The 23,447-nt window shown below is 44.9% G+C and overlaps 1 protein-coding gene across 3 annotated transcripts in view; it reads right to left on the bottom strand.

Annotated features, from left to right (window-relative positions):
* The window catches only part of MCC (MCC regulator of WNT signaling pathway), a 386,552-nt gene that overhangs the window by 80,909 nt on the left and 282,196 nt on the right, over positions 1-23,447 (bottom strand). For all 3 annotated transcript variants that reach the window (XM_074360457.1, XM_045507787.2, XM_074360458.1), the window contains 2 exons: positions 15,694-15,836; positions 4,296-4,438 (listed from right to left, as the gene is read on the bottom strand). In XM_074360457.1, coding sequence (XP_074216558.1) covers positions 4,296-4,438; positions 15,694-15,836 — 286 coding nt within the window. The remainder of the gene's footprint in view (positions 1-4,295; positions 4,439-15,693; positions 15,837-23,447) is intronic.

The raw sequence follows: 23,447 nt of genomic DNA, 5'->3' as shown, positions 1-23,447 counted from the left end.
AAAACAAAAGGAAAGTGTTTTTTGATGAAGAGAATACTCCTGTTATCTTAAATGGAGATCAGCAAACACACTGCAGCGAACTCTGCATATAAAATCCAGCTCAAGAAAACCTCTGGGTTGCTAATGCAAGTTTGCAAACATAGCAGGCATAATGAAATGGCTGCTTTTTAATGATTTCCTATAATGGCGTTTATAAATGGAAGCTTTTTCCCTACTGAAGCAATTTAATTGGAAAATGGCAAAGGAGTCCGAAGAGGCAGCCGTCCAGTTCCGATGAACATGCAGGAAGTGCGCTTCGCTGGGGCCTCGGCTCCTCCTGCTTGTTGTCCCCAGTGTTTTCCCTCCAGGGGACCTGGCAGGGGCAGGCCCTGTGTCCATAGCACTCTCCTCCTGCCCCCTGCTCTTCGCTTGCATTGCCCCTACTCATCCTTCAGCTTTCTACTTAGCTGTGACTTCTGGCAACATCTTCTGATGCTCCCGCCCCAGGATGTCACTAGGGGTCCCTGTCCACCTCGAATTGTGGTCCCACTATTAGTCAGTCCCTGTTTCCTTGTCTGCATCCTCCAAAGATGGTGTTCACTGCTCCTCACATGGCTGGGCACCCACTGCGGGCAGGCGCTGTTACGCTGGTAAACAGGAACGCCCAAGTCCCTGCCTGCATGGAGCCTGCACTCTAGTGAGACAGACTGATAAACGACTGGTAATACGGAAGGAAATAAGCGCAAGCGTGTGATATCATCAGGTAGTGCTAAGTGCTATGAAGAAAAATGAAGCAGGGAGGGGAAGGAAGTGCATGCAGTGTGAGAGGAGTGAAAGCTCTCGGACTCCACCAAGGTCGGGAAGGCCTCTGCCAAGAGAGAGGTGCACGAGAAAGACACGTGTGGGTTTTCGGAAAGGGCGCTCCACGCAGAAGAAGCAGTGAACATCGAGACCCTGAGTCAGGAGAAGCTGGTCAGGCCTCAGGGGCAGCGAGGAGGCCAGCGTGGCCAGAGCTGGGAGGAAAGCAGGGATCACCAGGGAAGACAAGGCTTCTGGTGGAGGATGCCAGGCTCTGCAGGGCCCTGCAGGCCAGGGTGAGGAGTCAGGATTTCACTCCGGGGATGTGGGGTTTGAGCCTGGGAGTACAGCCATCTGATGTCAGAGTCTGCGACTCACATCCCCAGTCCCCAGCACAGCTCCCAGGGAGGTGCTGAATAAATGAGTGAAGCCTCCTACTGTGGGCAGGGAATCTACCCAGGCATTGGGCGACAGGGTCCCTTCTCCCCAGGAGCCCAGTGTCACTGGGAAAGACACTACTATTAGCTGTACTGAACGTGTTACTGAGGGAAAGGGTGACAATAAATGATTTAAGATGAACGATCTGGGGAAACAGAGCCAGCTCACAGGGCAGACAGGTGGATACCAGCTCCTGTTGGGGGAGCCCAGGCTCCAGATGCTCCCTTTGCGGCAGGAGCCCTGAGAAGTCCTGCAGTGAAGACACCCAGCCCACTTAGCGGGTCTGCCCGCCATTCTCCATGCCTATTTGGTTAAGAAACTTTGTTGGAGTTGGGTTATTTGCTGAATTTCATAAAAAACAATTTCAGAGACATGAACGGAGGGATCAGTGCAGGAAGGTCTCCTTGCAGAGACTGGGCACCTCTCAGCTGCTTGTACTCATCTGACCCCTGAAGGCTGGAAGGCAGAGTCCAGAAGCCTGGGGCTGCTAGGGTGAGAGATTATGATGCTGGTGTAACTCAGCACGTAGGATGAGGGCCCAGGGCGGGGCTGGTCGCAGGGGTTTGTGTGTGCTGTAACTTAAGGCCCTGAGTCGGGGTTCAGGAAATAGTTTCAGCCTGAAGCCAAGACCCCAGGCCTGGGAGACATAGCCACTCCTCAACCCATTTCTGTCTGGCTCAAGCTCTCAGTGACTTCAATGTCATTAAATCCATCTTATCTAGCCTTAGCAGCAATCCATCCTGCTGACCCCCTGTTCCTTACCGCCCCTTCTCTGTCCCTGTAGCGTCTGAACACCTCTCTCCTCCTTTCCTTTCTGCAGCTTTAGATGATTGATTAGTGGATGGGTTGGTGAATCGCTTTCACTCATTCATTCCAACAAGTATCTCTGAACACACACTCTGTGCCAGGCCCAGTGGTGGGCTCTGGAGAGGTTCTAGTAGATAAAACAAACATGTTTCTGCCCAGTAGGGCTTAGTGGGAGAGTCAGTCAAGTAAAGAAATACAAATACAGCATTTAAAATTTCATTGTGATGTAAGAAGGAAACAAATGGGGCAGCAACAGAGTCAGCACAGGGACATGCACAGACTGGCACTCACAAAATGCTTTTGGAGGAGATGCATTTAAATGGAGACTGAAAAGCTGAGAAGTGCATCCCTGCCATGAGCTCCCACTGGTGGTCCTCAAGGCTTAGTCTCCAGCTCTCTGCATTTCTCACTCTACACACCCACTTCCATTGTTCCAGTAACTGTGTGCAAACACCCTGATGTCTCCCAACTGATTTTCTTCAGCCCAGACCTCTTTTGGCTTATGTACACTTACTGCCTTCTCCACATCTCCACCCAGATACCTCCAGATGCCTCAAACTTATGCCCAAACAAAACATAAGATCTCCACCCTCCCCCAAGCAAAACAAAACAAAATTCAAAGCAAAACCACCTTGTCCTTTTTCCTTTGCTCCCATATTGGTGATTGGTCCCACTGAGCAAATCAGACAGTTATGGGTCACAGACACCCACATATACCTACCTCCTCCTTCACCCTCTATTTCCAATCCCCCAGCAGATCTTGCCAATTTTATGCCTTTTCTACACCTGCCTGCTTTTCTATGTCTCAGCTGCCACCACCCTAATCCTAGCAACAACGTTGCCCACCTAGAAATGAGTCTGCAAGTTTCCTAGCTGGCCCTTTCACCCTCGATCTACTGATTTTCTTCACTACACAATGACTGATTCCAAATGCATATCTCATCATCTCATCCCCCAATCCCTGAACTATGAAAATCATTTAGTGGTTTCTTCTGGATCTTTGAACAAAGGTCAGACCCTCTAACATGGTCTATGAGATCTTGCGTGGTCTGGCTCCTGCCTACTTCTCTAAGGCTCCATCTCACACCTCGGGGCCCTCCACACAAGATGATCTGTTTCCACCTCTTTGACAGCACCCTCCTCCCGAATGCCACTTCCTCTTTCACTTACTCAGTTTCTACTTATCTTCCAGATCTCAAATCAAATGTCACTTTCTAGAGGAAGCTGTCCTCCTTTGATAGACTGTCATGATACTATGTTTCTTCACGTTACAGCACTTATATAGGTTTATAATTAAACATAAATGTTTAATCTTTGATTAAAGTCTCCCCAATGAAATTTAAGTTCTGTTGTAAACTGTATTATAATTACTCTTCCTTCTCATTCGTTTCCCATTATTCCTGTAAGTGAACATTTCCTGAGACATGGTGCCTCTCCCTCTTTTGACTCCACTCTTTCAGCCAGAGGGATCTCCTTACCTCATAACTTCAAAGCCTTTATCTTCAACCCCAATCTCTCCAGAGATCTAGTTAAGCATCTCCAAGTAGACCAGGAGTTTTGCAACACCTCGACTGCAACCCACAACTGGAACATTTCATTTGGCAACTTACTATATGTACACATGCAACAAGTTAAGTTTCATCAGACAATACTGTCACTCTATTTTTTCCTATTTGATTTCATTTAAAAATGTTTAATTTTTTTCATATGATTTCAAGACCATTAAGGGGTCATGACGTGCAGTTTAAAACACACCATACCAACATGCTGTACCAGATATTTCCATGTGGACATTTCTTTACCTACCTCAAACATAACATCTATGTCCCAATGCATTTCTCAACCAAACCGCCTTGCTAAGGAATATGACCATTCACTCAGGAGGAACGTGTCAGAGTCACTGTGGATTATTCCCAATTGCTAAAATCTATTGGTTTCTCCACTGCAATGTGTTGCCACTTACTTTTCCATTCCTGCTGTTACTGTAACAGGTTTTACTGTAACTTTTTAACTGCTTCCCTACTTGCAGGAATCTTCAAACAGAGCAGACATATGTTTCAATCACAAACATCAAGGCAAAAAGCGAATTCAGCTCTTTGGTTCCATGTTGACCAGCAAAAGAGTATGCAAAGAATTCAAACGGACATGGCTTCGTCTGCTCAGCAAGCTCCTTGACCAATGAAATTTTAATTCAGGCTGCCTTACGTTTCTAAAGTTCCCATTACAATCCAGAAACCGAACTCCAGCTTTGAAGAAATGGCAGACAGACTCACCCATGTCCGCAGTGACCATGGTGGACTGGTTTTCGGGGATGGAGACAGAGGTCTGGTCTTGGTCTACACTGCGAGAGTCCTCGTTGACCTCATGTTGGCTCTGGCTGAGTTCTGATCGCAGTTCTGAGTATTCATCTTCCTCCCTGAGAAAAAAAGGGAGCGTCAGCCTCCACTGACAGAGACATAAGACAAATCCCTAGAGAGTATGTCTTTTAAGGACAAGAAAAAGACATTCAGAAAGAAAACAGAGGTTTCCTCTCCAGGCCACGTGGACCAGGATTCCTTTCAGGCCAAAAAGATGGTCACATTTATGGTCAGTGGTTGAAACTCAAAGTTTACTTCTGTGTCCACATACCTACTTGTACACCAAACAAGATTCATCTATCAGTCAAATAGAAACTTTTCCCCTTCAGAGATTTCCTAAAGAAATCAGATCTCTTCACCCCCTCAAACACCCAGGTGAAAAAGAACTGAGACTCCCAGCACCAAGGCCACAGTGAGCAGGACAGTTGAGAATCTGGTGGACAGGAACAGCTCATCCCACCACCACCAGGGTGGGCTTTCTTCTGGAAAGAGGACATAAAGAGTGTTGAAGCTGGAGCTACTGGAAAACCAGCACCTTGTCTGTGCACATCAGAACAGATCCTCTGAGAGGTACAGGGGTCAGCATGTCTGAGAAACACCATACTTACTTTCTGTAAAGGAAGTAAGTGAAGTTGAGGGATAGGGGAAGAGAGTGGGGTGGGGAGAAAATGGAATCACTGAGAAAACACCACTCAGTGGTCTACTTCCTTCAATTTGCACCTGCGAGCGGGAAGACGACATTTAAATGCAGCCATGTTTCATCTGCACAAGCACACCCACGCCCTCTCAGCCTGTCATGGGTCCCTCAGCCTTTGGTCTCTGAGGTCTCTGAATCAGCTACGAGCAAGCTAAGAGAACTGAAAATTGTAATGTGTATTTCAAAGCACACGCATACCTCGTCCCACACCAGTACCATTGCTATGCACACAATGGATGCAGACATGGAGAAGGCAAAAATTAACCCTCTTTGAAGCATTTCTTTGGCAAGCGAGCCAAAAAAGGAAATTGTCAGGGAATTTAATTATGCAGTTGCAAAGTCCATAGGTGTCTGCTTAGCCCCAGTGGGAGGGTATCTGTGAAGAAAGGTAGGAAGAGAAGAAATTCAGCCTGGCATTCACTTTAATTTGGTGACAACCATTGGGGCAGAAAGTCCACAGTTTTGGCTTCCGGATAGAAAAAAATCTACACCAGGATGGTTAAGTGGTGATCACTGGAACTTGGGGAAGAGGCAACTGCCCTTTTAAGCTGGGGAGATACATCTGAAGAAGTCTCCAGGGTTCTTGGTTCTCTCAAGAAATCAACATCCTCCCAGGGAAGGAATTCAGCTGAGCCCCTGAGGCATTTCTAATAAAAGCCACCCAGAAATCTGGGAAGACTTTAAATAGATATAAAACCCCCAGACATGCAAAATATGAATTAGAATGGGAGTGGTGAAGGCAAAAAATATAGGTTAATGTTCCACGAATAAGTTAATTATTAGACACCTGCAAAGCCAACGATAATTAGGTTTAGGAAAGAAAACAATTAAAAAGTACTCTTAAGAGTCACCTTTTTGGACCAGAGGGTAATTGTGCCCTGATACATCAGCTCTCCTTTCAATCAGCATTTAAAATTCCGATGTTAGTTAATGGGAGATTTTGTGTATGATGAATAAATTACCTTTGTTGCATAGCCAATGTAATCAGCCTCAGCTTGGCTGAGATTGTTTTACAGCCAAAAAAAAAAAAAAAAAAAAACTAGATAAATGCTGCTGCTGTATCCCTTGTATAAATGGCATTTGTAAAATCTTTCATACCCACCTTAAACCCTCTTGGCTTGGCAGGTTCCAAGACATATAGTGCCTGCCAGATCTCCTGCTTTGTAAGAAATTATTTCATTAGGTTGGGCTTTTTATAAAGGAGTGAATAGGGAAGGGGTGGGAGAAGGAAGCTGCTGATTGTAGGAAATGTTCCTTCCTGAGGTCAGACCACAGTCTGAAGAATTACACCACACTAGAAATGTCACCTTAGGCAGAAGGCTTTCGGTGTCATGAAATGCCAACTAAGGATCTTCACTCAATGTACCTGAGCAACAAAACAAGGACAGGAAAGCAAAAACCAAATGGATGCTGTCTTCTGGGAGTCACATAAGTTCAAAACTAATTTTAATCTAAGAAGGATGCTGCGGGTGGACACAGGAGGAGCTTCTGGGGCTGCAGGGGGCAGTGACCAGGAAGACTTCCTGCATGGAGCACCACTAAAGAGGAGTCTCAAGGCAAGCAGATTTTAGACAGGTCACGAGGGTGGAAGGGCACATGGACAGTCTCAAAGGATCCCATGGACAGGAACGTGAACTTGAACAGGGACATACGGAGCTTGGGGAGGAGTAGGAGGCTGGGGATAACAGAAACCAACATGGCACGTAGGATGGAACCCTAAGGCTGAAGGAGCACTCAGCCACTTGCTGAGTGGGCAATTCCGATCAGAAGGATAATTTATTGCATTGAAGAAGGCAAACAATCAGGGTTAGATGGTAGAAATAAAGAAAAAAAATGTATGAAATCTAGAAATTCAGAAGGAGTAGTGTAGTCAAGATCTTGTATGGAAACATAACTAAGCAGAAGGGAAGTGTAGACGGTCTGTGTTCTTGGCCCCGCAGGGAGGGGCTGAGCTGAGCACGCACCCTCCCTGGTTAAGGTTCCTCCTTAAGGTTATCATAATGAATGTTATAGGACAAGCACACAAAGTAAACAGTAATGAGAGGTAGAAAGCAACCTTGTGAGAAGGTCAGGCAAGGTTTTGTGTCACAAAAAATGAGGTATAAAAAGAGTTCAACTGAACCTTAACATTAGAAAGTTTGTACAACCGTTTCTCCCACTGACTTTGGTCAAATGTCTTGGAGCTGCATATCTTTCTCATCTCCTGAACCATTACTGGCATCATTCCTGAAAGGAGGTTGGACTCTGGGACTGGGGAGTGACGAAAGCCAGTTCTCCCAGGGCTCTTTGTAAGCTGACAGTCAGTTTGGGACTGCAGCACATGTGGAAGTCTGATGCTGGGGGCTTCTCGCTTCCCTGTATCATTCAGGAATACGCATCTGACAAGAGCAATGGAACAGGAAGTCAGAAACACTCTGCGGGCTCATGGCAGTTTTTAAAGGCAAGAATTTGAGGTGTGTTTTCAAGGCTGCTCTGAGCAGCAGGGCGTCACCCAGCTAGTCAAGGTGTCTAGCTAATGACACAGCATCAGCATCTCCAAGTAACTTTATAGTTTGCCTCCTTCTGCTGTGTATATAGTAACTCTTGGTAAGTGGTAACTTACCTGTTTGGGGAAAGAAATGCCTCCCCAAAGAACACCAACTGCTAATGCTGGTGATGAAACGAAGAAAACATGGGAAGGTCCAAGAAGTGATCAAATTAAGTGAAAACAAAAACAAAAAACCCAGAAGCTTTGATCAATTGAGAAATGTTGATAATTATACACCACTGGTGCTAGATTCATAATTACAAAATTACAAAGTTCTCAGGAGTTTCTCTTTGGAACACAAAGGATCATCTCACAGGATTCTAAATGTACATTATTTCATTCACTTAGAAGCATTTGTGAAATGCTTCCAAGCTGCTGTTTAGAGTTGCAATGATTAATGGTTGCTACTAGCTTACCAACAAAACAAAAACAAAAACAAAAATGCTTCTAAGGGCAGGCATTAGATTGTACACACCTACGTAACTGGCAGGGGCAGAAAAGTCACAGACTGGCAGACTGCAAGGGACCTTAGCAATCACCTAAGCCAGGATCATTACCTGTGTTCTACAAATAAGACAAGTAAAGCACAGAGAGGCGAAGCAATTTACCTGAAATTATGCAACTAGTTAGCAACACAGCCTAATTCCTAAGTTTAGTACCAAGGAAACAATAATATGACAGCTTAAGGAAAGGGTTGTTTTTATTTTTAAAGATGCCTTCATATTACTGGCGAGGAGTGAGGTGATCTAATCAGAAAAGGAAAAAGTCTGTGAAAGTATAATTCTTATCATGCTTTCCAGACCCAAGCTGAAGTGCTCTGGAATCAGCGGCATTTGATAAAATTCTTATTTCAGGAGCAATGCCTATTTCTATTTTATTTTGGGTTGCACACTCATGCCTTGTCACCGGATTGGAGTGACTGGTGAACCAGACCCACAAGGACACCTCCCTGCCTGGACAACTGTCAGTTAACTATGTCCAGCTAACCCAGTCTACCTGACCTGATTATTTTTCTTTTAAAACACATTCTGTCTCCCTTGCAATTAAAGGCAGACTTGCCCTGATATGGACATCCTTCTTTTAAAGAACAAAGATTTTTTTTTAAGACATAAGGAGGAAATATATTTCTTTCAGCTCTCTTAGAGGATCTATAGCAGAAAATGTGTGATGAGTAAATACTTCTTATTCTTCTTCCCCGTAGCACACAGGGAGTTCAGACTCCTCTATGAATCTTACAGTGAATAACTGAACAAACGGGAGTGTGAAATGCTCTCCCAGGTGTATAATAATCCATCCTTATAATCAATGAGTACCAGTTTTAACAAGATCTGATAGAGGAGCCGTATTCAAGAACTTCGAATAGGGAATAAGGGTTGAATACACACCACATAGGAAGACAGGGAGAGAGAAACTACCTCAGCTTTCTGGGTTTTCATTTTTATTTCATTCTATTTTACTCTTTAGGTCAGAAGTTAATAAAAACATGTTTTTGCTGGGAGCGAAAGAAGTTTGGGGTTACACCATGTTTGAGATGCAGCAACGTGAAGATGGACAGACACGTCCACACAGGTCGAGGTGTAGGCCGAGCGCTCAGGAAAAAGGTCAGGTGCACAGTGCAGGCCGGAAATGTTGGCGAATGGATTATGTTAAGAGTACCTGGAGACTTTGGGTACTACCTCAGTAGCCAAATGAGGAGCATGTTGCAGACAAAGAAGCAGAAGGGTTACGTGCCGATGTGGAGGTGATACACACAGGAGGGGGTGGTGCTTTTGCACTGCTGCTGTCCTGGGGAAAGGTGTGGGGGACAGCCCAGGGTAACAGCAAGGCTGAGGATGGATCTTAGGGACAGAAGAAAAGATCTAAGACCTACAGGGCCGTGGAGGTTGGAGAAGAGGACACCAGTAGGGAAGGAGGATTTAGGGTTAAATGCTGCAAAAAATGACCAGTAACTGAAAAAATCCAGTGACCTTTTCCTGCTAAGAAATCACTGGTGATTTCCAAAACAGTGTCTTAGCCTAGGCTGCTGTAACAGAGTACCATAGGCCAGCTTAAATAACAGGAATTTATTTTCTCATAGTTCTAGACTTGGGTTGGCAGTCCAAATTCAAGGTGCCAGCATGGTTGGTGTTAGCTAAGGGCTCTCTTCCTGGCTTGCAGATGGCTGGTTGCCTTCTCACTGAGTCCTCACAGGGCAGGCAGAGAGTAAGCGAGAGAGCTAGCTCTCTGGCGTCTCTCCTTACAAGGGCACTAGCTAATCCTATCATGCAGTCCCCATCCTCCTGACCTCAACTAAACCAAATCACCTCCCAAGACCCCGTCTGCCGGGACTATCATGTTGAGGGGCAGAGCTTCAACATATGAACTGGAGGTCGGCCAGGGGGAGCGGGGTGCACAATTCAGTCCAGAGCAAAAGGAGTTCTTGCAAACTGTTGGGGTCAGAAGCCAGACACTGTGGGCTAACAAGCAAACGGGAAACGAAGCAGAAATCATGGACTACTCATGAGAGTTGGCAGGGAAAGGCTGATGTTATGAGAGCAGCTTTTGGGAAAAGAAAATAATCTCCTTGGGAAACAAAAGATCTCATGTTTAATTTGCTTAGACATCTTTTTTCTCCCTCAGATCCAAAGCGAACTACTGATGTAGTTTTCCATTTTCTCCACGCCATTATATAATCTCCCCAAGTCAGATGAACATTTTAAAAAGCCACTCATAACATACAGTTAAGTGAAAAAGCACATACTACAAAACAGTATGTGCTATACGATCCAATTTGCTTAAAATATTCATGAATAAAAATTTTTTAGAAGGCCATAAATACAGATTGTTTGGTGTTTATTACAAGGAGATGAGATTTAGGATGCATTAGGCAGGGTTCAGTTAGGAAAAAACAAACTACACTGAATGTTTCAAGTAGAAGTTAATCTAGGTAGTTCTGTGCTTACAAAACCACTGGGAAGACTGGAGAGGAGAAGGTGGGTAGAGGCCACCAGGAGCTGTCAGATTTGCCATCACAGCTGTGGTCCCCTCAAGGAGGAAGACATTGCTGCTGCCTTCACACCCGCCCACAGCTCCAGGGTCTGGCCAGTCAATGCAGGACCTCATGTTGACCGAAGCCTGTATGTCAGCTGCCACCATCATGGCCTAAGGGACAATGGCTCCCACCTCCTTTCTGCTTCCCAGACCCCAGTTGAATGCGTATCATTGGCAGAACCAAAACTGTGTCCCAGAGCCTAGCTGTTGAGGGAGTCTGGGGAGTAGTCCCCAGGCTCCAGCCTCTTTGATTTGGGGGAGAGTAGAGAGAAGGGGTGGGGATGGTACCAGGTGCCAGACAACATCCATCATTATCTACTGTCTTTGGCCACTTGACAACCTCTTACACAAACTTACATTTCCAAACTGCAGTAGGAATGACAACAGGCTTCTGTAACTACCCCTCATTCAAAAGCATATGTACTCACCTTCTCATCAAAATGGGAGACCCAAAGTCCTGCCAGTAATTATATCCACTGTTAGCTATATCCCTCCTCTTCTAGTTCATTGGCACATTCACCTAGGTATCACGCAGCCTAACTATTAAATGAAAAGTTTCACCAATTCCAACTCACCTGATATATTAGGAGAAAATAAGAGAATAAACAGGAAATTGCATACACACATAAACAAGCAAGAAAATATGCACACCCTGGCCATCCTTTTTGCAACTGGTCATGAGACTACAGTTACCATTTATAGCTTCCGTCTTCCACTAGGAAACCCCTATTTCCTTGGTGTTTGGCCAGCATCACAGGTGGCTAGAGTTCTTTGCCTAGTGAAGTAATCAGACATCTTCATTCCTGAGGGACTTCTGATCTGTGTTGTGATCCTCTTATCTACTAACTTCTACTATCAGCAACTTCTAGGAGGTATTCTAGACAATCTCATGAGTTCCAGACATAGTCCTCCCTGCCTCCTGGTATAGTAAAAATCCAATCTCCTCTTGGTAGTCAGGATCAATCACTCCAGCCAGGATAGTAACTCACTTCATTGCCTGTTGATTCAGAAGCATGAGGTGTCCCAAGGGCCCGGTGGCAGACAATGGAATGATAGCTATGTTCACTGGTGGAGACAAAGATCCCTTGAGAACTAAAACTTCTAAACTAGCGGAGCTCAAAATCACAAGGATGAGAAGCAACAACATTTTAGGTGTATGAATGAGAGGAGCCATTTCTACTTCCACTTCTTGGTCCCTGGACCCAAAAAAGCAGCACCATATGCTGTTGCTAGTTGGGAGCACTTACCACATGCATAGAGAATTTAAAAATACTACAATCCAGATGGTGCACTATGGTAGACTAGGTCCACAATGAGATGGATTCAGGTCATGATGCCACTTGTCACCTGACCTTCTGTGCACTGAATTATGTGTTATTGTCCACTGTCACCTCCCCCCCCCTCCACACACACTCACTCCCAAAATGCATGCGCTGCATCCCTAACCTTCAATGTAATGGTATTTGGAGATGGGAACTTTGGGGGATAATCAGGTTTGAATGAGGTCATGAGGGTGGAGCCCTCATGATGGGATTAATGTCCTTGTAAGAGGAGATACCAGAAAGCTTGCTTCACCTCTCCCTGCCATGTGAAGACACAGTGAGAAGGCAGCCTCGTGCAAGACATGAAGAGAGCCCCCCTCACTGAGGAACTCAATTGGATGGCACTTTGATCCCAAGGTTCCCAGACTCCAGAAAGGTGGGAAATAAATTCCTATTGTTCAAGTTACCCAGGCTATAGTATTTTGTTACAGCAGCCTCAGCTGACTAATATACCCGCATAAATCCCCGTCCAGACGGTAGACTGCGTGCATTTTGGATCCTAGGGGCTATTATTAGCTCAGAAACAAAAATCAGCCTAGAATGTGGACATCTCTTTTTTTCCACTGTGTAGTCTCCCTTGCGTAAAGGGCAGAAGGAAGACTGACCATACCTACTTGTGCCAGGGTTGTAAATATCTTCATCTAAAGGGCTCTGGTTCTGAGAACTGGGTCACATAAGGGAACTGGGTAAGAAGCCATGATTCTCCATTGCAATGGCAAGTCAAGTCTCTGTTCACCAGACCAGAGTTTTTTTTTGTTGTTTTTTTTTTTTATAAAGATAATGTAAAACTTTAGTTTTAGGCTGTCCATTTATACTGATCTTAGAGACCCTGTGATCAGTCAGCCAGTATCAAAAGTCTCTACACGTCAAATCTTTTTGATTACTACTGTAGCCCTGTTGGCCAATGTAGTAAACCAAACCCACAGTGACTCCAGTAGTTAAATGGCATCAAAGACCCCATTTTAATAACATCATCTCCCACCCAACACTTCTGACTCTCCTGACCTCTGGATATTATATTATATTATATATATTATACTAGAGAAGTTCTGGCCTTCCAACATTACTGAATGTAATCCACCACTGATTCTAGTTTTCATTTAATCAAACCGCTGGAGCTAACACACCAAATCCAGAATCTCTGATAGGAACAGTCATATTGATAAATTCAACATCAATCCAACACTATATTCTCCTCTCCCTCGTCCAGAAACTTAGGTCCTAATCCTACACATATTCCTCGCAAGTTTCTGTGAATATAAATGAATAAAATCTTACAAGTCTTTTCCTATTTTAGCTGTATCTCTCCAGGTTGGATTTTCTACCTATCCTCCTGAGACATGATGGGATTTGACTACTTTTAGGCTTCAAGATAAAGATAAAGATGAATGGAGTAGCAGTGGGGCATGAAAGCATCTGGTACCCTCTACCTGGAATCAGATTGCTACTGACTCTCCAAGCAAGGTAGGACCGACCTTATCAGACAGGGAGGGGGGCTACTTCTGCGGGAGGGCAGGCTCGGTGGAGTTTGTAGGGTCTAGGTGTTCTGATTCATTTCAATCTACCCAATGTCACCATTTCATCTTTTTCTATCAATGCTTAACCTTTAAGCTAAGAGATCTGATGTGGCTATGAATTCAACTTACACTGGAATTCTGCAACCTGCAGTGTCTGACTCTTGGCTACATTAGCCCTGTGGCTGTAAGAGATGGGAGAGTCTTTTAGGGCAGTCACAGAAGGTTCCTGATTCTCCCATCAAGACCCGAGATAAAAACTTTAAACGATGAGATTGGCGTTTTTTCCCTTATGCAATTCAACATGGCTTAAACACAGATATGTCATAACTTACATAGTCTAGATGCTTATTAATGATTTTTCAACTTTTCCAATAAATTCCTAACTCAGGCCCAGATTGAAGTGACAAGAAAGTCTATAAGGCCCCAGAATTGCACCTGACTAGCATGACAGTCCTCTACCCCCCGGACATGCTAGGGCTGTTAGAGTTCATCCAAAGCACTTGGCCCCTACTGCACTGGGTCTTCCATAGCATCTCAGGACCTGAGCGCAAACCGACTTCCTGGAGTGGTGGGGGCTGGGGAGATGCTTTAGCCACCCGAGCTCAGAGGACAAGAGCCCGTCTTACTGGCCCACAGGCCTGCGTGTCTTCCAGCCTTGCAGGGAGTCCCCTCCTCAAGGAGGGGAGAGCTCATTTCCATAATGAAAACTGGCAGAATTTAATGTAACATCTGTCCAGATGCAATCTTCCTTTAAATAAAAGGCACCAATATATGTTTATGCTCAGGAAGCTCACTGTATTTTAACATGAAGGAGTTTGGCCATTACATTCAATTTAAACATCCTGAAATTCAGTTTTCCAGGTGATGTGTTATGCATTTTTTTCACAGCTCACTGAGCCCATTTGCCTTGCCTTCTCAAGTGTTTAAAAGGGCAGCATGTCTTAATGGAAATGACAAATTTGCCAATGTATGCCGTCAGCCCCCTCTGAGCCTGCTTATAATCATTTCTTTGGGCTGAAAATTCTTCTCTGCTCATGCATTTCTAACCTACAATCATTCTGAAGACCAGGATACAATTTAAAAGCCTTGAGGTTCTCAGCTGGAAAATACAATTTATCGTGTGGCTCCAGTTCAGGGCAGATTTTCCCCACAACTTTGCCCTGAAACAGAGGCCCATCGGTACCCTCATCAAGTAGCCCCAGCACCACTGCAGCTCTCAGAGTTGGAACAAAATGCATGCAAAGTTTCTTCTAACCCAGGACTTCCAGAGGGAGAGTTTAAAGAAGCTGCCTCTAAAACTGTTTTAATTGTGCCTTGTACAAACATTCAGAGAACAAAGTACTCTTTCGCCATAAAAGTAGATGCCAGCCATTTGCTTTCCCCAGGGCTATTCCCTGAGCACAGGCAGGAAGATAAAAGTTCTCATCCTTGGCTTAGTAAGTCCTTGAAAGCAAACCCCTCTTCTGAACAGCAAGGCAGACACACCAACTGAGTGCTGTGTGCGGAAGACTCAGGGGCCAACTGGTTGATAAGCAAGGAAGGCAGAATCCCCACCAATCACTTTTAGGGGAAGAAAATTAAATAGAGGCAGAGATATGATGGGTTCTAACTTCACCCCTACTCTCTGCTAAGTCTAACTTCAAAGTAGCCGCTTAACATTTTTCAGCCTCAGCTTTTTCTCCAGTCAAGTGATAGATCAAATCTTGTTCCTCCCTTAGGAGTTTGTAAGAGGCTATGTCAATGTTGTAAGTCAACTTGAGGTGAGCTCAAAATATTAGATTATCTAGAAGTGTATGGAATGTTGGGTTAAAAGCCACATTCATAAATCTCTCAAGATCCCCAAGGGAGGCAGAGTTTTCGTACAACCAGAGCAGAGATGCTGAATAAAAGGGGTGGTGGGGATGCGGATTTCTAAGACAGAGGGAGAAGGGCTCTATACAGAACTTGTAAATAATGCATCTCACTCAACTCCCCCTGATCAATCAGTGAGGGATTACAACTCCCACCCTGTCTACCTTTGTGGGTTATCCTGAGGATCAAGGTCAGAACAGAATAATGGAGGGGAGAGCACATGGGTAACAAAGAGAAAATATTTATCAACTGTAAAAACCTTAGTTACAAATAAAACATTGTTCCAATTCATAGGGGCACCTTCAAGCCCAAGACCCAAGTGACTGCCCAGAGGGGCAGAGAGAGCCTGGACTCGGAGCCGAGTGACTACCTGATGGTGGTGCCCTGCAGTCGGTCTATCTTCTTGTTGAGCTCCGCAATGATGCTGTGGAGTTCCGTGATGCGTTCCTCGTACCGAAGTGTCGTTCGCTCCTGGACGTCCTCATGTTCTCTCATGAGGTGGGACTGCTCACACTGGGGTCAAGAGGACAAGACAGGAATGGCAGTGAGTGGACACACTTACAGGTGAGTGATTCTAGTTTTAAGGCCTCAAATACACAACCACATGTTGCGTACACTCCCAATAAACACATACCTGCTCATTATTATGTAAATGAGATTAAATGCACAGTGACTGGTGGGGGGTTGAGGAGGGAGAGACACATACCTGCTCATGGGCCACGCATCCCAGAAGACACAGCAACAGCTGAACTTTACAAAGCCCCTGGTGGAAGTCGAGTCTTCACCTTCCTAGCTCTCATTTGCTCTTTGGGGAAAGGTCCCTCTCCCACTGCATGTGGTCTTAGTAGCTCTATCCAAGTCTCCTGCTTTTCCCCAGCCAAAAAGTGGGCAAGTGGCCCAAGGTGGACACATCAGATACCTCCCTTTTGGAATCTGAGTCCTGACTGAATGAACTTAAGCTTGCATGGTGTCAATTCTCATGACTGAGGGTCCTGATGAGACTGTCACTTAGTTCCTTCCCACCACCTCCATCCCCAGAGCTTCCTTCCCAGGATCCTTTATGGTTGCTTAGTTTTCCTTTTATCAATTCAATCCTTTTTTTGCTGAAGTTTGCTGGGGTATGTTTCACCCACTTTGCAACCTAATAATCCTAAGTTGTATGACACCAGTTTTTACCTGTCTGGTTATCTCCAGACATAATGCTTTCCAGTATCCTTTCCCACCAGACTGTAAACTCCGGGAAGGCAGGGCCTGGGTGTTCTCATGACTTAGCCCCAGCCCCTGGCACGTGGCCTGGTTCACTGTGGGTGATCTGGAGGTGCGATGGGATGAATAAACTGCAATGTATCACACTGTCAAGAAGGTGGCTTTGCAGAGACAATGACAAAAGAAGGCGAGGAGCTTCCCTTGCTTAGCATTTGATGCACTAGGAAACAGCAGATGCTATAAAAACATCTTTGGAGCTCGAGTTTAAATTCTAGGGAACCTGTTCATCTCTCTCATTTCTCTCCCTCCTCAACCCCCCACCAGTCACCATGCATTTCATCTCATTTACATAATAATAAAACACCAGTCAGAGATAGAACAAGGAGTCTAGCTTGTCCCTGTCTACTGTGTTCAGCCCTGATTAATTTCCTGTCCAGCAGAGGAATTTTAATTTCATTTTCAGCAAGGTTTTCCTAATGCCAAGAGCCATATGTACTGGCCAGCTTTGCACTTTCAGGGCTGGTGGCAGGTGGGCAAGGGTAAGACTTCTCACCCACCACCTCCAACGTCCTCCCCCCTCCCTAAATCTGCCAGGCTTCCAACTGTGTAACCCAGAAGCTGTCGGGCAGGGACAAAAAGCCTTCAAAAATAAACAGAAAGCTACACTCAGCTCAACTCAATACTGAAACAGAAGTACTCAGCAAAGTCTGATGAATGTGTTGGTATAAATCATGGCAGGGACCACACCTGTGAACAAGAACTTGATGAATATGAATGCAGAAACTTCCTCGGTGCTGCTCAGAGCTCCAGAAATAAGACTGGAGGCACTAAGGCTGAGGAACCTGTATTATGGTCCTTGGTGAGATGGTTACTTTCAGACAAACAATGATGTAAACTTCTGTTCTTAGTGACAACATGAAACATCAAATAACCTCCACTCCAGGTCCAACACACAGGCAATAAGTGGAACCAGAGGCAAGGATGAAGGATGAGGGAAAGGCACATCTACACAGAAGTTTTCCTAAACAGAACAAAACCGTTAACAGGACACAATTACTCTTTCCATGAAGTTATGCCTTTTCAGCCACAAAATGACAGTGTCTCATACACAGTATCTGCCAGGTAAGTGGAAGAGCTTCATATTTCCTTGGAATATACCAACAGCAGAATACTGTTCCTCTCCATCCTTGCAGAAGATCTATGAGCTTTGGTTACTGGTCTTTATTCCTATCTTCAAACTGTGTATGTGAGTGTGTGTGTGCATGTCCACACACGCACCCGTGTGTGTGCTGTATGCTGTTATCTATACGTGCGTGTGTGGCCGATACTCTCATGAAGGCCACCAGTTCCAGACCTCACAATGATCACGAGATAATGCCCGGTCTGACCTGGATCTCATCAATGTCACGACTAATTGGCCATCTTGCTGGTTCTTGCTTTGGGTTTCTTCCCCCACATTTGGTTCTCTAGGGCAATCAACTACTGTGAAATGCTTCCCCTTACAAACTCCACGAGCTCTCACTCTCCCTTCAATTCTCCACTTACTCCTCCTCCTTCAGTGTTTACAGGTCAACAGGCCACCACCACCACCAAGGCTGACAAGAAACTGCAAAATCCACTTAAAAATTAAGGTGCACCAGGTTTACGCAAGGAAAAGGCATAGGATCAACTGCTAACCACAAGACAGTTCTGGGCCTCGCTGCTGACTGTGAGGAGCTGTCTAGGAGGTGAGCTCCTGGGACTGGCTGGTGCCCGGATAAGGAGAGCAGAGCACCACAGTGGGTGTGGTACCGCCCTCACCCCTGCTTCCAACAGCAAAGTCTTCCCAGAGGCTATGCGTAGGAACGAGACACAACAGGAAGCCTGATGATTCAGTCAGACAGAATAGTGCGTGTAGCTGAAAGGAGAAACAAGATTCGTAATGTCTGTTTGGAACTTGGGGGTTCATCTGGAAGTAGCAACAAGAACATCTTGGAGGAAAAAATTTCTCAAAGGCAAAGCGATCTGGGTTACATTCCTAGATTTTTCCCTACGTATGTTTTTTTCCCCAAATGGTAGAAATGCCTCTATAATTTAATACTTTCTCTAAATATAAGAGATGTGTCTTGATTTCCCAAACCATCTAAGAGACTGTGCGAGGTACCATAGGAAGGGTCCCCGTGACATGACACCCACCTTAAAGGGCAATGTGGCTGCAGCTTCCAAGTGACATCTCTGCTGGTGAGTAAGAAACATGGACAAAAATGGGGGTGGGGAGAAGAAGCGATGGTAGAACGGTATCCCGGAGAAAAGAGAATACAGGAAAATAATCAAAACTCCTAGCCTCCAGAGGAATGAATGACTAAGAAGACATAACCCAAGGGTCATCTGCGAAAAGCAACATCCCCTTGAGGTACCTCACTAAACAGGCTTCACCCATTCTGCACACGCTCGCTGCACCTTGCCAAAGATGTGTGCACTTGCCAAAGCACGGCTCTCCAAGCTCGGTGAAAACCCCTTGAGCTTTTCCAAGCTGTGATGCAGGGAAAAGTGGAGCAACTCCCACAGGGCAGCAGTGCAGGAGGAAGCAAGTCATTACCTGCAGGAGCCCAGAGAACTCAACAAAACACCCTTGTGAAACAGTGCCCTTAACTTACACGAGACCACACCCAGGAACCTGGCACTTTAGTGCAGGAGAAGTGGAAGATGAGTGGGTGGCATCCAGGGCAGGCAGAGCCATTCTGTGCACGATCAGTGCCTTCCTGCCCTGCCGACCTCCCACACAAGCAGGACTGGCCTGTGAAAGGGAGACCCAACTCTATCATCTCGCTGCAGTATCGCTACTGACCTGTGCCTCTCACCACCCGAGTCTCCGAGGGCATTTTTTAACTCAGGAGGTTGTGTGATTTCAAGTATTCTGTTTCACAAGGACACAGGCTGGGCCAAGCTGTATACTGACGTCCATGGAAGAGTCATCTCTGGGCAGGTATCTCAGTAAAGCCTCACCGAAGAAGGTAATATAATAACGACAACTCAACAGGAAAAGAAGAGTATTTCTCCTATTACTACTTAATGCTTGCACAAATTGTTCAATTCTAAGTAACCAGTTAAAGTACATTATAGACGTTTTTAAAGAATGATAAAACAGCATCCATTTTCTTACAATTCATGAACACAATCTGTTTTCAAACAGTGTTCATTTTTCTCCAGTATTTTTTTACGTAAGTGGGACACTGCCAGGACCACAGTGTGGGGTGCACATTACAGAAGCCCCAGCACCCCCGCGGCAGCCAGCAGGGGTGTTCACCAAGATTCTGGTGCACCTCCATCCATGGACATGGTGGGACTATATTTCTCCTCCCCCTTGAAGCTAGATAAGGCCATGTGACTTGTTTTGTCCAATGAGATATGAATGAATATACACCATTTCTGCCTGGAAGCCTTTAAGAGCTCCTGTGGGGTTTCCCACATCCCCTTCCCCTGGCCGTGGCTGTTGGCAACATTCTACATGGGAGAGGCTATTGGCTTGGGAGGCTGGGTGAGGACAGAACAACAGAATTACCTGCCAGCCCCAGGGAGCTTCTAGCAAGGAGCAAAAAAATAAACTTTTGATACTTTAAGCCATTGAAAATGTGGGGTTATTTGTTATCCTGCACATCCTAACGATACAGCTGTTTTATCGATGAAGACAGAGTAAGTGTACAGTAACAGATTTATCTGTTATAATCCAGATAACAAACAGAATGCTCTGGTAACCTTCTGGTTCCTGTTCATGCCATCAAGGGGCCGAGGCGCTCCCTTCTACTCCCTCCCAGCCCTGCTTACCTCCTTCTTACCGTTTACCTAAATATCTCAAGTGGCAGCAGAGTGATCCCTACCCTGAATCACCTCTGGTGAACCCCGGGAAACATGAACATTGTGCCGGACAACACCAGAGGAGAGCCAGGACACCCCAATAGCTCTCTCCTCAAACCCCTGGGAGCACCAAAATAGAAACATAGACACAAGGGGATACAAAGCAGGGAATTCTAAGTCCCTCCAGCTCCCACCAACCCAGCTTTAGCTGTCGATGTCAAGCATTCAGCAACAAACTTCTAAACAGAATGCAATGGCGGCTTCTTCCAGCAAAACTCACAAATGAGGGAGTCTTTTCTACTCCTTACTGTGGCAAACTATCTCATACAACTTTGGCTGAACAAAATAACAAATGGTCTCAAACAACACGCTACTGCTTTTTTCCCCTATTATTACAGAGAATTGTATCCAGGGTTCTCCAATCCACATCCCATCTTTGATCCAACAGTACAGCGAAGCCAGAAAGCCTAAGGCTGCAGAACCTTGCCGGCCATGACTTTCTGGAGGTCAGCATCATTAGGAGCTTAGATTCTTCTGCTGCTACAGACTTCCAGTTTGAAAGGCAAAGCAAAAAAGACTGGGCTGAGATAGGATGGAATTTTTCCTTTTCCTGAATTTCATCTGGCACTGAATACATACCCTGAGCTTTTTCTCTAGGTTTCAGCTCTCCTAACATGACGATGATGAAACAAATTTAAAACCTATATAAATACTTGTGTCTACCCACATAAATCGGTGAAACTGCCTATATGCAAAAATGTTAAATAAAAGCAAGCAATATCATCGTTACAACCACCAAGAATAAAACCCTTTAGGCTCATCAGTGCAGTTGGTGCAATCCAGGGATAAAGCTGTGAGTCAGCCTTGACACAGACGGGCCAGAGAACTTGAGCTCTTGTTGGAAAAACCCTGTGCGACGTGGTGATGCAAAGGAGCTTTATGGTTTTGTTAATGTTCTTCACTGGGTTTTATCTTACTCCGCAGAGGCCACTGAGCCTTAATCATCACATTAGTCTCAGCTGTCAAACCTAAGAGTATTATAAACGCCATTCTGGAAAAATGCAATGCCATCAATAATTTGTTAACCCTCTCAGCCATCCTGGGAAGGGGGTCAGTACCACTCTCTCTTAAAATATGCTAAGAAGTAATGCTGCTTTCTCAGGGGCTCACTGGATTGATTGCAAGTAATACTACTCAGGCTATTTCTAACCTCATTCTAAGTCCTTGCCCAGGTTCTCCCGAGGGGTGGAATGGGGAATTGAGCCAGCTAAACAAAGAGGCCCAGCACAAATGGACATGCCATTGACAAAAGCAAACAGCTAGAGCAGTGTACCCAAGAATCTAAACAAATGGGAAAGGAATGGCGCTGGGGGAGGTCCTGGCAATAAGAAGGCATCCAAACTACATCATTCAGTATCTCATACAAAAGAAGGATGAAAGAAAACACTCCCTCCATTACATTTCATAAAACTATGTATGTTTCCAAGGGGTAGAAAATTCAGAACACTTGCTTTCTAAAGAGAAAGAGCTCAGAAACAGAAGGTCTATTGTATTACTCACTGCTGACCTACTTCACAAGGGCTTAGAAGCTTATTTTGATATATCTCCTTCTGTAGTACTTAAAAAAAAATTTTTTTTGTGGGGAGGGTAATTAGGTTTATTTTTTTATTTATTTTTAATGCCGATACTGGGGACTGAACTCAGGACCTCGTGCATACTAAGCATGCACTCTACCACGGAGTTATACCCTCTCCCTCCTTCTAGTTACTTTTTAAGAATACAATTATTAAAATAATTATTGGTACTAAATAAGAAGAAAATACACTGAAAGCATTAAATCAGCACCATAGATCTTTGCCATTTCCCACCAGCTGGTTCCCCATGAGGCTGTTCTGTGTGGGTGCAAAGGCATGCACGTGTCTGAACACTTGTCTGACTTGGGAGGGTAGAGATATTTAAATCAAATTAACTTGTGCCCTATTCCCCACCCTCTTTGAGATCCTCTCTGGGCAGCCTGGGCAGCTTAAAAAAACAATTAAAAAACAGGATTAGTACAGCTATAGATTCCCACAAAACCTGGATTCAGACCCTGACTCTTTGTGTTTTCTAGCTACATAATCTCAGGCAAGATATTCAAATTCCCTAAACCTCAATTTCTTCATTTGTAGGATGGGACTGTTGATAGTAACTACATCAGAGGCCACTGTGAGAACTCGGTGAGATAAAGCATGTGGAATGCTTGTCCCACCGCCTGGCACAAAATAGAGCTAAAGAGGTATGGTGATTATCACTACTGGTACAAGCGAACAGTGGCGCTGTTAATCAAACCCCCCTGGAAGCTGTGATGGACAGGCTCTAAGGCGCCCACATGATCCCTGCATCTCCTTTGTGTGATACCATCTCACTGAGTCTGGGTGGGACATGTGACTGCCTTCAACTAATATAATGTGGAAAAGGTGATGGGATGTCACTCCCATCACTGCATTACATTATATAAGACTCTGTCTTGCCAGCAGATTCATTCTAGAATCTTCCCATTGCTGGCTTTCAGGAAGCAAGCTGCCACGAATCATACAACCACAAAGAAATTCCACAAACGATGTGAGTGAGCTTGGAGGTGAACTCTTTCCCAGTTGAGCGTTCAGATGAACACTCGGCTCTGCCAACACCTTGACAGCAAACTTGCAGAGGTTTGTTAAGCTATGCCTGTGCTCCTGATGCATAGAAACTGTGAGATAATAAATGTGTGTTGTTTTAACCAGTAAGTTCAGGGCAATTTGTTACGCAGCAATAGGAAACTAATACAGAAGTAATTTGCCTTCCCTATCATATTGGTAGTGGGCTCCTTTGCTCAGCTCTTCCCTTCCCATCAGTATTGTTAAACTTCCACTTCTGACCATGTATAATGAGACTTCTTTTACTCAAGTAGTACCAGTATCACCATAAATAATCACTCAACAGATGTTGAGCTCTCTTCCTTTCTAATGAACACAACAACCATTTATATTTTACATTTTAATCATAGCTCTGTAATATTTAGAGAGCTGGTAAAACTTAGCAAATCCATGGAGTACACATTTACAC

This window comes from Camelus bactrianus, chromosome 3 (genome assembly GCF_048773025.1).
Source record: "Camelus bactrianus isolate YW-2024 breed Bactrian camel chromosome 3, ASM4877302v1, whole genome shotgun sequence".
Classification (NCBI taxonomy): domain Eukaryota; kingdom Metazoa; phylum Chordata; class Mammalia; order Artiodactyla; family Camelidae; genus Camelus; species Camelus bactrianus.
The sequence above is the reverse complement of the archived record's forward strand: the minus strand, read 5'-3'. Positions and strand labels throughout refer to the sequence as shown.